Source organism: Rhea americana, unplaced genomic scaffold, assembly GCF_003343005.1.
Source record: "Rhea americana isolate MKP2758 unplaced genomic scaffold, rheAme1 scaffold_52, whole genome shotgun sequence".
Classification (NCBI taxonomy): domain Eukaryota; kingdom Metazoa; phylum Chordata; class Aves; order Rheiformes; family Rheidae; genus Rhea; species Rhea americana.
In genome coordinates, this window is record NW_028186668.1 from 4,474,906 (window position 1) to 4,490,620 (window position 15,715).

Consider the following 15,715-nt stretch of genomic DNA (forward strand, 5'->3'; position numbering starts at 1 on the left):
CTTCTCCCAGTAGCAGAAGTCACTCACTCAAAGCTGAATTCATCACCATGACACACCTGCAACTGATCATCTACCAACCCTCTCCCCACCCCCCAGCCCCATCCATTTTCCTTAAGCCAATTTCTATGCATGGATATTAAGCCTGCAAGTGCAGTAGGAACATAAAAACAGCATTAAAATTAGCAGCATGTTGCAATGGCTTCAGGTYTTTCAAAAACCTTACGTATGAACTATATAGGGCAGCAGGAAAGAAACATACTTTGGACACAATGAAGCATAAGACAGTAGTATACTATTCCTGTGATACAGTCAGGACAAATGGGTACCATTAAGGTCAACAATTTATGGGGCTTTGTTTCTGCCAGTTTCCTGTGTGAACAATAAACTAATCTGTCTGCATTAAACAGTAGGACAGTGGACAGCTGTCATTTTCTGATCTCTGTATCCTAATGGGTTACCTTAGTAACAGCCTTAAGCTGTCTGTTGCCATGGTGAATGAGGTCCATAATTGCTGCAACAGCCCTGGAGGTGTCAAAGTCATCTGCAAATGCAGCCTTCACATTTACTTTTGTGTTGGCTAGCCTTCAAGAAAAAAAGGTAACATTTAAGACAAGACAAACAAGATACCAGCAGTATGCTGAATTCATCAACTATTCAGCCAGAGGGAGTCATCTAAAGGACACTGTCATTTCATTCTTAGCTGTTCCTTGATGGGAGACGCTGATCAGAAGAAAATACATTTTTCAGTTGCAAGGGAAAAAAAACTTATGCCCGTCAAAAAGTGCTATATCCATTCAATAAATACATCATTTATCACAGACACCAACAATGGGAGAGTTATGTTTGCCTTAATCTGTTAAAACAGATGGAAAATTAGGTTGCARTCAAGCACATTAACCAATTTCACTAAGTTTTTCTTTCCAGCAGCCTATTTTCATGCTAATGGTGCATTTCTCTTCCAAATTCATGCTACACAGGCTGCTTCACTGCTTGGTAAAAGAGCTGAACCAGGGTCAGCTAGAAGTCTTGTGGCAGCACTGTATGACCTGCTGGAAGAAACTGGCTCAGAAGTATGCTCTATTTTCTTACTTCCTAGCCTAGCTGAATTCCAGCATTTTGACTTCACTCTACTTGGCTAAGACAGAAAGCTCTGGCAAAAAAGTTTRAGAGAGTCAAGAGCCAGTGGCAACTTGTATTTGTTGTCACAGAACCAATATTACCACTACAGTTGGTTTGAAAAGTGGAAGGCGAAGTCAAGGGAATAAATGGCAAGCTGCAATGACAATCGCTCACGGCTCTCTCTTGTACAAAAGCTAGATGAATCAAATGTTTATAGCCACTGACTTGAGAACACTGTTTTGCAATAAAACCCACAGAGCACAGTTACCTGGGGAGCTTCAAACTATCCAAGTAACTCTGGGGCTCTTCTTTAYCCTGTTTTTCCTCTTTCCAGGAGTTTTTGCCTAGAATGACAGCCTCCTCTCAGGTATCAGACAGCTGCTACTCTAATCTTTCCCACCCAAGCTCTCCTCTGAGTTTCCCCTTCTATCTTGAATACTTATCATTTTCCAGATTAAGAGATCTGTTCCATTTAGTTGTTCTTACAYTTAGTGATACAAAAGCTTTGCCCTCCTGTAAGTTCTCCACTGACAATCCATTTCARCTTCCTCATCTACCCCATATTCTACATTTCTGTACTCTTCCTCTCCTCAGMAAGTCTCCTGTAGCCTCCTGCTGAAAACTAGTTATAAAATTTGGCAAGAGCAAGTTAACTCATCTCTCCCTTGTAACATGCCCCATTGCTCCTTACAAGCCTTAGTCAGTACAGCAAGAAGCTCTTTGCCAAGACATGCGTGCACCACAAGGATGCTGTCTCTCACTTCTACAGCACAGAGCATTCCCCCTCTCATGATATAGCACAGAGCTGCTTGTATRTCACTTCAGAGGATTCAGCCCCTCTCCTACCTTAATTCCAGAGCACTATACATCTCAGCTTTGCACAYAATACAATCCACATCTTTCTACTTTGAGATAACATTTGACTTGTGGAAAGGACTCCAAAAAAGATTCTCCTTGTCACTGCAAGGGTCCCACCAACTGTAATTTAATTTTTCCCTGCATCATCTCTATCTTGGCCAGTTTCTTAGTAACCCCCCTCTGACCTTTGCTCCATGCTAGAATGCCAGCTAGTTTGATTACATCCTCACATGCCTGAAACATACTACTTTCCAGTTGTTCTCTTTCTTCTTCAATTACTTATATACAGTTCTATTTACATCACAAGTCGCTTTATAACATCAGTCATAGCTTTTCCTTCTACATCAGTCAAGAGGTGCAAAGACGCTTAAGTTAGGGCAGGCACACTAGATAAGTAACATAAGTTAAAGATACTGTGAACAAACTGTAACTTACTAAGGAAAAGCAGCCAGCTAAAAAAAGCAAAAATAGCAACTCTTCGTGCTGGGTGGCAGGGAACACTGCTTCTCAGTCCCTCTTCTTGTTCTGCTTCTTGAACAGCAATCAGTTTGCTATAAAGTTCAGCCCTCTGAGCCAGTCAGCAATTTGCAAATTACTGCTCACATAATCAGTCTTTAAGATACAGGAAAYGCACTTACCTTTCCCACAGTATGTCTTCCCTAACAGGGTCACATACCAGCTGTCCTTTTATATAAGCATTTGCATCTTTAATAAAAGAGGAAATTGCCTGAAGAAGGTGCTTTGCATCATTCATGGTCTCGTCACTAAATTCTACGGCTAAGAAAATAAAAACTGTATTCAGGCATTATGACACAGAGGATGTTGTCTAYCATACACAGGAACAATATTCTAAGAAACAATAATTCCAGGATATGAGTKCTTTATTATTTGTCACTGCAGACTTCTCTCAAAGTTACTTGCATATTTAGATGCAAGTACTCTGTTTTTCCAGGCACACTAGGTGAATGGAATGAATATAGAAGACAATCRTTAAATGCGACAAAGTATAACCTAGTGAAACAGAATTAAGATTGATTCGAAGAACATTTGGAAGCTTACTAAAGCAACAGATACACAATTTTAAGCTTCTTTTCAGTACTGCATCTTTCTGTCAAATCATTATTCCAAAGTACTTGGATCAGATACATTTCTGATCATTCCCTCAGATTTAGGCATGGAAGATACACCTTTGATCTCCCTCTTAATTTCATTTCTATTCTAATTCATGTAGGCATGATCTGTCTTTGGAGACTTCTAAAGATASCTAATCCTTGACACTGATTCTATAAGGAATAGCCATCACTTACTGTTAAAGTCCTTTTTCACAAGCATCTAAAAATGCAGATACACCTAAATTTCACAGCTGAGATTCTGCACTATGTATACAATTCATTCACAATATCATGGCTGAACTGCCATATTAGCCTTCTAAGGTARCTTCTAAAGAAAATATAAATTGCTTAAACTTGTAAGCACGTACCTGGAATAGGAYTCATCATACAATTTACACACTTAGATATAAGCCCAGCTGATCTGGGCTTTCTTTATAGTCAGTGGAAAGAAAACTGTAAGCGAAATGCTGCACCTTATCCTAAGTAGAGTGCTACACTACAATGAGATCTGCTATACCCTAACCCTAAAGTGCTTCCTTTCCCACTGGCTAGAAAGACTACATTAGACTCCCCCTGCTAACATCAGTATGCATGGATGCATACGGATGCAGTGTTATGGATGCTGTTACCACATTCAAAGGGATTCTAGCTTTATTATCCAATTAAGCTTAGGGGACTACCAATATTTACTTCTGCTGATGCAGATTTAAGCAGTGTTTCTCTCATTTTGCCTATGCCCTTAGAAGTGCRAGTACTGGACTAGTCCACTGGCACTTTGACTGAGAGCTGCCATCACAACTAGGGAATTTTTCTATTAACAAAGTAATGCACAATTTACTGTAAAAGATCAGCAACAGAACATAATTCAGACTTCACACAAGACAGTTCACCTGACTTCGGCAGAAGTTGTGTCCACCAAGGACAGGCCTAAGTTTAAATGTATTCCTTCTTACAATACCACATCAGARTAAATTACTTGCATTCAAGGGTACACATCCAGTGAAGTACCACTTTACCATTTTATGTCTGATCTCTGCACTAACATACATCTAAAGTAAYGCTCACACTGTATTCCTAATCTCATCAGCACTGAGCATGACCTATAGTTTCCACAGCCATCTCAGTTCTGCTTCTGCACAAATTATAGCTGTTTTGCACAATTATCCAACACTACAGTCACATACTCATTAGAGAAGAGTGAGTGTGGGGATAGAATTAAGAGAGCAGAAGCAGCCAGATGTGAGATCTGATCTTAGTTTCATTAGCAAATCCCAAAGCCTAACTATTTAAACAGACTTTCCATAGGATTTACTCCAGCATAACTAAGGCAAAGGTCTGAAACTGTATTTGTCAAATTTTCCTCTTTTGTTCCACTAAAAATCTGCATCACTGTCTCATTAACATCACATTTAAAATTAAGTTTTACCAAGCTTTTTAAAAGACCGATGTACTGACTTTTAAAAATGATAAGATATTGAAAGAGATCATTTATATCCACTTACATAACTAAACTGATCTCTTTGGTTACTGGAACTCCAAGAATGCCTGTTGAAAGTTTATTCTGATGAAGCCCACTTTGGTTAAAGCCATTCCTCACTGATTTACAGCATTCTTCTAAACTACCATTTACAGTCACTGCAAACACACAGTCCAGCACAACTACGTCTGTTTCTAGAAATTCTCATTGTACTGACTAATCCTTCACTACTTTATTAACAAATGCATCAACAAATCACAAAATAACAGAACATTTATTAGGACCTACTAGTAATTAAAGACCAAAACAAACAAAATGTTATAGCTCACTTAAAAAAAAAAAAAAAAAAAAATCACAAATTCACTGAACCTATTGCCGAAGATGAGCACAGTGTTTTCTGGACAGAAACCTATTGTCTACAGCAAGTTTACAGCACCTTCATGTAACAGCAAAAGCAAAGCCACCTTTGGTGGGATGCAAGAAGAAAAGCAGTGACTAATAGGTAGGTCCCATAGAGCCTTGGAGATGACATCTATCACTTTAAACTGCACCCAGAAGCAGCCTGGCAGGCATAGGCAGCAGCGTATGTTAATAGTAGGGCACCATGCTCTAGTTGCTGCCTGATACACTTAGGAAACACCTTTTCCCAACAGCCCTAAGTGTACCAAACTCTGATGATCTAGGTTAAGAGGGAGATGGCTACAGGCATCAGCCACAGTGGAAGCAAAAGGTCTGGTCACTGCTCCCAGCACTCAGAATAATCTAGACTAATTCTTCCTCACCAAACTGAGACCACTGACACTGAGCTCCAGCTTGTGTGCCCAGATCTCTGGGACAGCAGAGATCCACCAAACTTATCAACAAAATACATAGATAAAAGCCCATTCATTGCTGGATAGCACAGCAGGCCCTCTTTCTCCTTCTCTCTGGCTGTTTTTCCACATGCTATGAGCAGATAGAGAAGGTGATGAGTGAAGTGGTCCCCCTGCAAAGACACAATGTGAAAGACAGGAGAGCAGTGCTTCTCTCTCCTTCGGCTTGCTCCTCAGAGGATGGATGACTGAGACCAGTTTATTTTGAGAAAGAGATACATCAGCGAAATCTCATGGTCTGTAGTAATGTTACTTGCAGAGCCAACATCTTACAAGCATCTTCTAATTAGATGCTTTGCCTGTGACCTAAGTTATCACATAATTAGGAACACAGAAGGTGCTCAGGTAATCATAGATCATAGAATTGGTAAGGTTGGAAGGGACCTCTGGAAATCATCCAGTCCAACCCTCAAATGAGTGGCCCGTATGGGGATCGAACCTGCGACCTTGGCATTATTAGCACCACGCTCTAACCAACTGAACTAAATCTAACCCCAATCGCAGAAAGCAAGACAAAGAGGAATGCAGTTAAACTGCATCTTTCAGTCAAACTAAATGGATAGGATGAACACACACTGCATAATAATAATAATAATAATAAAATAAAAAAAAAAAAAGCTCAGGAGAGGGAGCTAACCTCAGCTGTTTATCTGTCAACAGCCTTGTATTCAGCACTGCATCCTGCCTCATAATGTGCCAAGTGCAGCAGACTTTCAAGCAATTTGTACCTGCTCAGTGGCTTACTGGCAGCATATTCTAATATAACACCCACAGTTTCCTTTTATCTAAGCCACCTGTACTTCACAGGTAGCACTTTGTTTTTAATCAGAGGAAGATGTTAACCTGTAAGTAAAGCAAAAACTTGTCATGTCCTTCCTAGATTGGCTCAACTGCAGCTAGTTCACCAGCAGTAGTAAAGAGTGTGCAGGCAGCTCTCAGTTGCRCATCTGTCAATACCATTCCTTGCCCTGGGGGCAATCTTAGAAATTTCTAATCATTCAGCTTTTGTTTACAAAACAAACATATATGATAGTGTTGTAGGTCTTATCCTTTTCTCTTTTCATTTTAAAAATGCATTTSTTTAAGACTCCCAAGTGCCCCCAGCTGCAGTCAGAGAGCCATTTATGCATTCACAATTTATTTTGTCCTCTGACAGAGACCCTGAGGAAACAGCCAGGCATACCATCCTCCCCGCTGCCTCACTCCACAGCAGTTGCGCTCTCCAATGCTTGCCCCCTCTCCTACCCTAAACATGGGCTTATTCGGCAGCAAGTCTCCCTCCAAAATTTGCCCTTCCCTTTACATGATGGTAGAGGTTGGCAGTCAAGAATCTGCTGTCTCTTGCTATCTCATTGTTTGAAATATTTCAGAAATACCTTTCTGAAGGTATTTCAGAAGGCATTCCTAAGGCCTTCGTCTGCCTTACAAGAGTGAGGCTACACCAGGAAGATCACACCGATAGTTCCTGCAAGCAGCTCAAGGTATTAATAAGCAAGAAGATTTCTCAGTCCAAGAACTGCACATCCATAAAGATTCACAGCATGTCACATACCGACAGATATTAGCAAAGCAACAGAACCGTGACCGGAGCAGTTCTCCCAGTCTTACTGCTAGAGGTGCTTTATCTGAGGCATATAGAGGCCTGCTTAAATAGCACAGCAGGTGTTTCAGCATGCTCCAGCATCTCATTACAATACTAAGAGAGTCAACAAACCAGATGATCCAAAACCAGTTATAAAACTGCCATCCTTTGACAAGTATCAATCAACTGATAAAAATGCTATCTGTATAAACATGTCTTTTGGTTAAAAGCAGCATTTGCTTGTTGGAAGCACTCTGGTGTAGACAGAGAAGCTAACAAAATTCCCCCTCACCTCCACCTGCTAGTATTTTTTGCCAACTTAAGATGATCATTAGCTCATCAAGTATTCATCAGCTTCACTGCACCACAGAACTCCTTGAATGCTGAGTAACTCCACAGGGCAAATCACAAAACAGCAGGGAAATAAAAAAATTATTAGCAAGCCCTTGTCATACCCTACAGGAATATAAAGTAAAGTCCTATCTAGATCTCTCTCCAAATACAGCTGATCATGAACTGACTGTAACAGATACAAATCAGAGATGAAGGTAATTCATTAACTGAAAGTGCAATTAATTGAGAGCTGCAATTAACTGAAATTCAGGAAGGTATCTAAACACATGCTTAAGTACTGTCTTTGGTAAAGTTGCTTTTCTAAATGATAGCCTGAGAGCCACCCTACAGAGCACAATGAACCTTTCCATTTACAAAATCGAAACTTCAAGGCACCTCAAAGAAGAAACTCACTTCACTGCACCACTGGATCCTCAGGTCTCAGGAAGTATGTGCAAAAAGGCATGCATATCTTAAAGAATTGTTTTATTTTTTTCCTTACCTGAGCTGTATCTACTGCGCAAACAAAACATCCTGAATTGATCGGATGAGAATTTCTTCAGAAAATCCTAAAATCCACCAACAAAAAGGCAACTTTATCAAATAAAAAGTTGTTATTGAGTTGTTCTGCCCTCTTTTATTAGTTTCACAGACTATTTCAGACCAACTAACATTACAAATAACCTGTGTCTGTAGTTAAAGATAAGCTTAAAGCTCTAATGTCTAAACTGAATAGAATCAAATTCCATATAGATAAATAAATATACACACATACATATATACAAGATATAAATAATGTCAGCTACAAATACAAGCTGCAGAAAAACACTTTACAATTATGATCAAATGTACACTGAATAAGACTACCAGAAAAAGCAAACCTAAATTACTGGACTAAGACTGGATACAATCTTGCAGGGAAGGACAACTTCCAAGTTTTGCAAATTTTATGGGGGAAAAGTGTATTAAACTTCTTGAAAGAGGTTAAGCATGCCATTTTTCCTAAAAGACTAGAACACAAAGGAGAATAGAGTGAACAGAAAAAAATTATTTTCTATACTGTTTGAATTTACCTGTGCAAGTTATGAAAACTTAGTAATTTCATCTTAATACTTAGCTAGCTTTAAAAATACTTTACTATTGCTATAAAGTATTTAATTTACTCAGAAGAACTATTTAAAAGCTTGGGAAGCACATTTTAAAATGTTCAATTACTTGACAACTCCACTTTCAGCAAGAAGGTTGGACAATGTGCAAATTAACTGTGACCACTTCATTCCCGTATTTTTTTTTTTTAATTAGTAAACTAATGATAGTTAGTGCTACAAACTTACTATCACCAATTCACTGATTTTAAAAAGTGCCACTGAAATAGAAAGGTATAAGAAGTCAGTGCAAGTAAGAAAACTTGGAAAACATCATGAACTTAAGGATGCACATCTCAAAATTTAGCTTCAGCTACAAAATTAAAATGGCCTGAATATTGAAGGTAGCAAAATGTCAGCAACGTGCARTTTCTCAAATGAAAACAGAAGTAACTAAGGTAATCAAGACAAGCTAAAATCAAGAAACAGACTGTGAAACTAAAGAGACTTTTCTATAAACTCTGTACAAATAAATGTACTCAATGTATCTGGAGGCTTTATGTTAGTATACAGAGGTGACCAATATGAACAAAGTAAGGAAATAAATTCTATTGAGGCAAACTTTGAATTTGGGAAGACATAATCTAAACTGGAAAAATCACTTTTGTACTTCACGAATAATGTAGACTGGAGAAAGAAAGTCTCACAACTCTTTCAAAACAGGTTGGTGACTGTGCATTATGCCTACACACTTGATTTTGGGGGTCAGATTTAACAGCTATTTAAAAAAATCAGAGAGGGAAACAAGGGGGAAGAAAAATAGCACAGCTGGATTAAGAGCACCCAGCATGGTTGCAGGAAAGAAAAACCATGCCTCGCTGACTACTTGGAATGCATTCAGTGCTTTGCTGCCCARGGAGACAAAAGAAAAGCTCTAGGTACCATCCAGGCCTTGAATTTTTCAGAGCATATGTAAAAAGTTCCACATGGGGCCTAAAGTTCAAGATGCACAAAGACTACACAGGAAGAAATTTGGTTCAGTGGACTGAAAATTACTTTCAGGAAAGGATTAATCCTTGTTAACCATGTCTAATCACAGAAATTAAGAGACCTGCACGAGAAGAGTGCTGATCCTGAATTTTTTTTGTTGCTGTTGTTAAGCATATGGCTACTTGCTACCAAGAAATTTGTTTACTTCATACTCAATGTTCTTCTCAATACTAAGAAATCCCACTAGAAAAACAGAGAAGAATGTTTGCATACTTTTTTTAATTGCATGTGTTGCATTAGTAGTCATTTCTTTGCCCTTTCTACCACATCTGCTTAGACTGAGGAAATTTCTGCCAAAATTGTGAATGAGAGATAACTTTCCTAGGGGAGACAAGGCTTAATTGTACACAGACAGCATCAGSAGAATTAAAAATAAAGCAGCTCACACTGAATTTTGTTTTTAAAAGGATTTTTAATTAGTCTTCCAAGAGGGCAAAGGGGAACATATGTGCTCAAACAGCCTCTTAAGCTTTGTCTACAGGAAGAAAATTACCCTCTTCTAACAATAGGTGTCAGCCATCACTGGAGCTGAGTTACTGTTAAGTAAATCTGTATCAAGAACATGATGACAGAGAAATTCTGCTCTGTGTTACTTCAAAAACTTTGGTTCAGCCTCTTTATGAGCCTTCAGAGGAAAAAAAAGGAAATATCAGAAGTCACCGCTTCAGTGCACTTAGAACCCTGCTTCTGATAAAAGCCTCCTTCTCTTTCACATAGTAAAACAGGACATATTCATGCCACCTGTTGATACTAAAAGGCAAAGCTCTGTGTGCATCAGCAGGAAAGTGATAGTAAAGACTAAAGGAAAATACAAGGGACCACTACCATGGTGCAGTTGCAGGATACCTGGTAAGTTCTGGATAAAACAGTGAGACTGTCCCATTTCACCTAAAGCAGGACAAGGAGAAACATCTACTCTTTTATAAGTCACAAAAGCACATAGGAATATTAAGAGCCTACAGAAGAGAAGCCATTCCTGTAATGCAGAAATCTGCTATCAGGCACAAATGCTGCTTCTACAAACTCTCTCAGCTCAGTTAGAAATGAGTGCCACCGGCAGTTCATGAAGACTCTTAGGTTTTACAAACAGAACCAGACTGCATTCTGTGCTTCTCAACTCCGAAGTTATAAACAGCCCCTGAGTCAGAGCAAATTTCCTATATTCAAATGCAGAATATCAGGTATCCTAGCCCAAAACACACTCTTATTCCACTTATGCAGTTCTTTCACTGTACTGTAAGCACACGCTCAACTATTTTCTCAAAAGAAGGCTATGATAAATATTTACTTATTAAAAGCATACACTTCTTCAATTCACAACAACAGATTACCTTAATTGTTATGTAGTTTTTTAATGACTTGGACATTTTTTCTTGGCTTCCTTTAACATGCAAATGCCCTAGAAAAAATAAAAAGCACCATCAATCAAGATAAATTAGCGTGCTTCTGAATTGGTAATGAATAAGAAAGTCTGTGCAGAGACACTGAAGTCACTGGAGGCAACACAGCCCAAGATAGATATGTGCAAACCATATCAATGCAACATCTAAAATTTTTCCACAGCTTTGCCTACAATCCTACACATTTCTTCATCCTCAACTTTGACCGAGTGCATTAAAAACATAAGAAAACATTATTCAAAAGAAACGTGAAGAAATAGACATTAATACAGAAAAAAAAGAACAAATAGTATCTCTGTTCAGAAGTGGTGATAAAATAAACTACAAAACAAATAAGCACTTTTCGATCTCCACAGAAAATTCTTACCTGTCTCTCTTGACTTTCCAGAAACATTTTAATGCCTTTAAAGATCTTCCAGTAATCTCACAGATTAATATTCTTGCAAATCAATTTTCTGTATTTTTTTTTTTAAGTTGAATTACTTGTCGGCAGTTGTTACAGTATTCTTTTTATTCCAGAGATTTATTCTGCATTGCTTTAAAATACCACATGTGTAAAATGAATTTTCTGTGCATTCCTTATTCTGAAACTTGATCTACAAAAAACTAGGAACTAGTAGGTTGCCAGAAGGCATTAGACAGGATAAGGAAGAGCTGAGGTTTTCTGAAGCTCTACTTGAAAAGTTACTGTTGAAGCAAGTCAAAATTTTTGAAAGACAACTGGTAGGTTTTTCAAGTAGCTTCTCAGAAGGAACTTTCTGAAGAAGAATGTTGCATTTCTTCTGAATATTCATGTTGAAAAATCTGGCAGGAGCTTAAAGTCACATAAAAGTGTTAGTGAGGAGAATTGAGAATAACAGAGTACTGTACTTGGAAAACAAATTCACGTATGCTATCTGGCAGTTTCTTCACTCAAAGTGGAGCGAGTAACGGCAGTGGGGAGTGTCCAAGCAACAAAAGGCAGTCTTCCAGACCTCCTACACCATGTCCGCTTGCACAACTTAAGTCACCTAAACTGTGCCATGCTGAAAACACACAGCTGTTAATCACAACATTCGTAGTCTGATGTCTCTCTAGAGTATTTTAATAACTGTAACACTGTCCCTTCTCACAACTGCCCCCTGCTACAGACAGCAAGGAGTATGCTTGCATAGCACAAATAGTTATATACAATCTCTGCTCACAACACAGCACCTTCACGCAGGTATTGCTCTGAATAGGGTCTGTCCAGGTCCAGCATCAAAACTGGTTCCTTTCCTGCTATCTTGGTGCATTTACCAGGTAAATACAGAAATCACAGAATCACATGAAGATTTAGGTGGCGTTTTAGGTCATCCAACCAAACCCTCTGCTCCTAGCAAGGCTAACTTCTGAGTTAGATCATGCTCCAGAATCACCAAGTTCTGCTTGAAGAAAGGAATTAACTTTTGGTCTCCTCACTGCTGTGATGCTGTTTAAAGAAGAAGAGTTAGTGAGGAGACATGATATTTAGAGAAGCCTATTCCTCACCTTGGATTGCTACAGTTGAACTAATTACCTACCAAAGGTAGGTAATCCATTTTGCCCGATCATGGTAGGCTGAGACGAGGAAAGGTGAGGGAGGAATCCGGCTAGGATGCCTAATTTGAATTAGTTTACTTTAAATATAATCTCTGAACATTGCTAGAGCTTTCAGTAGCTGCACACTCAGAGCCTGTGGTGCTGCAGTACAGGAAAAAAAGAAGTAACAATCTCTGTCACATTTGGGAGAGTCTGCCGAGCTCAGCTTTGGGACTGAACATTGTGTCAGAGCAACACCAGAGATGAACACTCAGAGCTCAGACGCCCCTGTGCCCTTCCTGTCCTAGCCACACCACCACTGCTGATAGGAAACATCAATTATTCACAGAATGGGAGTGATGCTGAACAGTCAGCCAGCAAGAGTGCTCAGTACTATTTCAGAAATGAAGCTTAAAGCCTCAGTTGGCTTCTTCTATTAAAAGAGTAACCCTGCAAGWTACAAAGCACTCACAACTAACACTTAATTTTCAAGTACTCAGTTACTTGCAGAATCCACTTAGAAAAGTTCATGCTCAGAAATCTGCATCTTACTGTTAAATACCATATCAATACACTGCATGCATTCAGACTTTGCAATTCAGCAGTATCTCATGCCCATCTGATGCTTCAGCGTGCTCTGAAGGACCAACACTTGATATACATGATTATATTTTTGTTTTCACAGACAGTGGCAGAGGTTTAATTTCTTGATCTACAGCCCAATCAGCTGTCTGAATTTTATGTTACTCTGCACAGCATTCCATCATAGTTTTGTATGGGAATCTCTAGCTTCCACGAGCAGATCAAAATCTCATCGTTCTCTTCTGGAAGCAAAAGCAACGTGCTCAGGCCTAACAAATGGATGTGAAAAGTATCTGGTTTTACTTCTTAGCTCTTTCCTGTCAGTGACTCAAATCAGCAAGAACTCTCAAGAAGAAAGCTTCCTTCAGTCTTGTTCTTAACCCCTTGAAAATTTAAGTCTACATAACACACTGTATCAAGGGTAGGAGAGAATCAGAGATGTACAAATCCAGAACCAGCTACAAGAGAAGTCTACCTCAAAACAAATTCTCATTTTCAAACATGTTTGTCTTGACTGCTAACAGATGAGGCCATTTTCACTACTGTGTGGTTGAACATAGGGCCCTATCTAAGAACATTCAGACTAACAGAGATATTGGACACTTGCAGTTATGATTGAATGAAATCCACACATAAACTTCTTTGGCAAAGGGGAATAGCCTTGTTTTTTCTTTCCTTTTGTAAATGTGCCTCAGTATTAACTTAACTTTAGGCAGACAAATTTAAAACAAATTGACCACATGTTTTCCTAATAAAGTTATCAGTAACATCTGAATTTGAAGTATTCCTCTCTTCAAGAGTTTCATTGCTTGGAGTGAATGGTTTCATTGAAGAATCACAGAATATAAGGATTTTCATAACTTTGGCTTGGCGCTCTTCCCAGAATACAAGTAGTCTAAAAATAAAGTCCTTATAAAAAGATTTATCCCCAGTGCAGGGATTTTCTTCCTCTAAGGGGGATCACTCCTGCAATTTTGAGTCTGCTAAATTTCCAAAGTCTGTTACTAGAATAAATTGTTTTTGAAGCTGAATCATTTGCCCTGAATAATTCACATTATTGTCCTCCAGCAAAATTTCTTGACTTAATGAACGTAATCCATCAGCTTCTACAGAACTCTCAGTATTTAAGTTCCCCTTGAGATCAAGTTCCTCTGGTTTGATAAAACCTCATGAATCCTCTTTATTTATTTATTTTCAAAAACATTCCCCCTCTAGTTTTGATTCCAAATCTTTAAAACTGAGATGCATCGGACACTGCCAGCTAGAGCCTGCCATTAAAAAACAGTGAATCTCAGTGACAAGTGCAAAGAATCCCCCAGCACTTCAGGAGTAAAGCACACCCTGGAGGATGCATATGCCTCTGGAAAAATCTCTACTGATTTATAACAGGCTCTACACTGGGAACTGGAACTAGATTTAGTATTCATATCATACGCTGCAAATATATTTTTAAAAGAAAGCCTGAGCAATTCCCAGAGTGGACCACAGGCTTAATTCTGCAGCTGTTACTCAGACAAGTAGCTCAATGAGTTCACTAAGACATCTTGCACAAAGCAGTGTTCAGCAAGAAGAGACACTGCAGAACTGAACCATGATTTGTCAACTTCATTTCCTTGGAGATCAGCCAGAACAATGAAGACTGCAATAGGAAGGACAAATTTCAAGGTTCCTATCAATGGTACTGTAGCTAGTACCATCATGCAATGATGTAGTGCAAAGCATGATACAGTGCAAAGTTTACTGAAGGACTATTGTGCAAGGCATCAAGGGCAAGTTTACACAACCTCAAGCAATATTGTAATGGTGAAGACTGAATGAGTCAAAGACTCTTCAGTATCGTCTAATCAGGCATAGCCAGAGAGATACTGTTGGGGGAGACAGGATGCATGTGACATCTATAAGCTATACTGCAACAAAGACACTCACCCCTCACCTTTGTATGATAGCAAAGATATGGAAGTTGTACTGTACAGTTCCTTGCCCATGGTGCCTTTTTTATTTTTTTTTCCCAGTCTTCTCTTTGTCAAGCAACAAATATTTAGCTGAGCTCCTTTCTTTCCATGGCATTTACCTGCTGGAGGAGCAGACCTTCATTTGATGCAGACCATCACAGGTCCACTGGAATGCATACTTCTGCCTGCTCTGACTACCTCATTGGGATCTCTGCAAGAAATAGACTGGATACATGCTAGCCATGCTTCTGATAGCAATGGACAGTCCAGTCATAACTGTCTCACATACTCTTTGGCTCCAGGTGAGTTTCACAGAAAGTTTCACTGTCCCACGTTTATGCCATGCAATTCTTGGTCACTACTTAAAACTTACCCAAGCAATTTTGATTTTATGCATTCTCTGAAACTAACTTTTCAGGGTCCTCTGAAACTTGGCTAGCAAAAAAAGTTGGTCAGCATGCTCATGAGGGTAAGAGCATGCTCAGATACTTCTCTGGAAAATCACAACTTTGTGAACTTTGTTGGTTCATCAATTCACATACCTTACCATTCTCCCCATTCTTATTTTCCAATAATGTAGATGTCTTTTCYGATCATGATGAAAAGCCTTTCACTTCATTTACAAACATAGGCCATTTTACTCCGCATTCTACCAAAAAATTGTTTGTTTAAACCCACCAGCAACTGGTATTGAGAGATGATGGAGTAAAAGAATAGTTTAGTCTATTTTTGATGTTTWAAAAATCCTACCATC

General features: G+C 38.9%; 1 protein-coding gene across 1 annotated transcript in view; it reads right to left on the minus strand.

Annotated features, from left to right (window-relative positions):
- Positions 1 to 15,715, minus strand: part of CARS2 (cysteinyl-tRNA synthetase 2, mitochondrial) — a 49,831-nt gene that overhangs the window by 19,288 nt on the left and 14,828 nt on the right. Inside the window, exons 8-11 of the mRNA XM_085318137.1 lie at positions 10,820 to 10,887; positions 7,856 to 7,922; positions 2,616 to 2,754; positions 459 to 582 (exon numbers count right to left, since the gene is read on the minus strand). Coding sequence (XP_085174263.1) covers positions 459 to 582; positions 2,616 to 2,754; positions 7,856 to 7,922; positions 10,820 to 10,887 — 398 coding nt within the window. The remainder of the gene's footprint in view (positions 1 to 458; positions 583 to 2,615; positions 2,755 to 7,855; positions 7,923 to 10,819; positions 10,888 to 15,715) is intronic.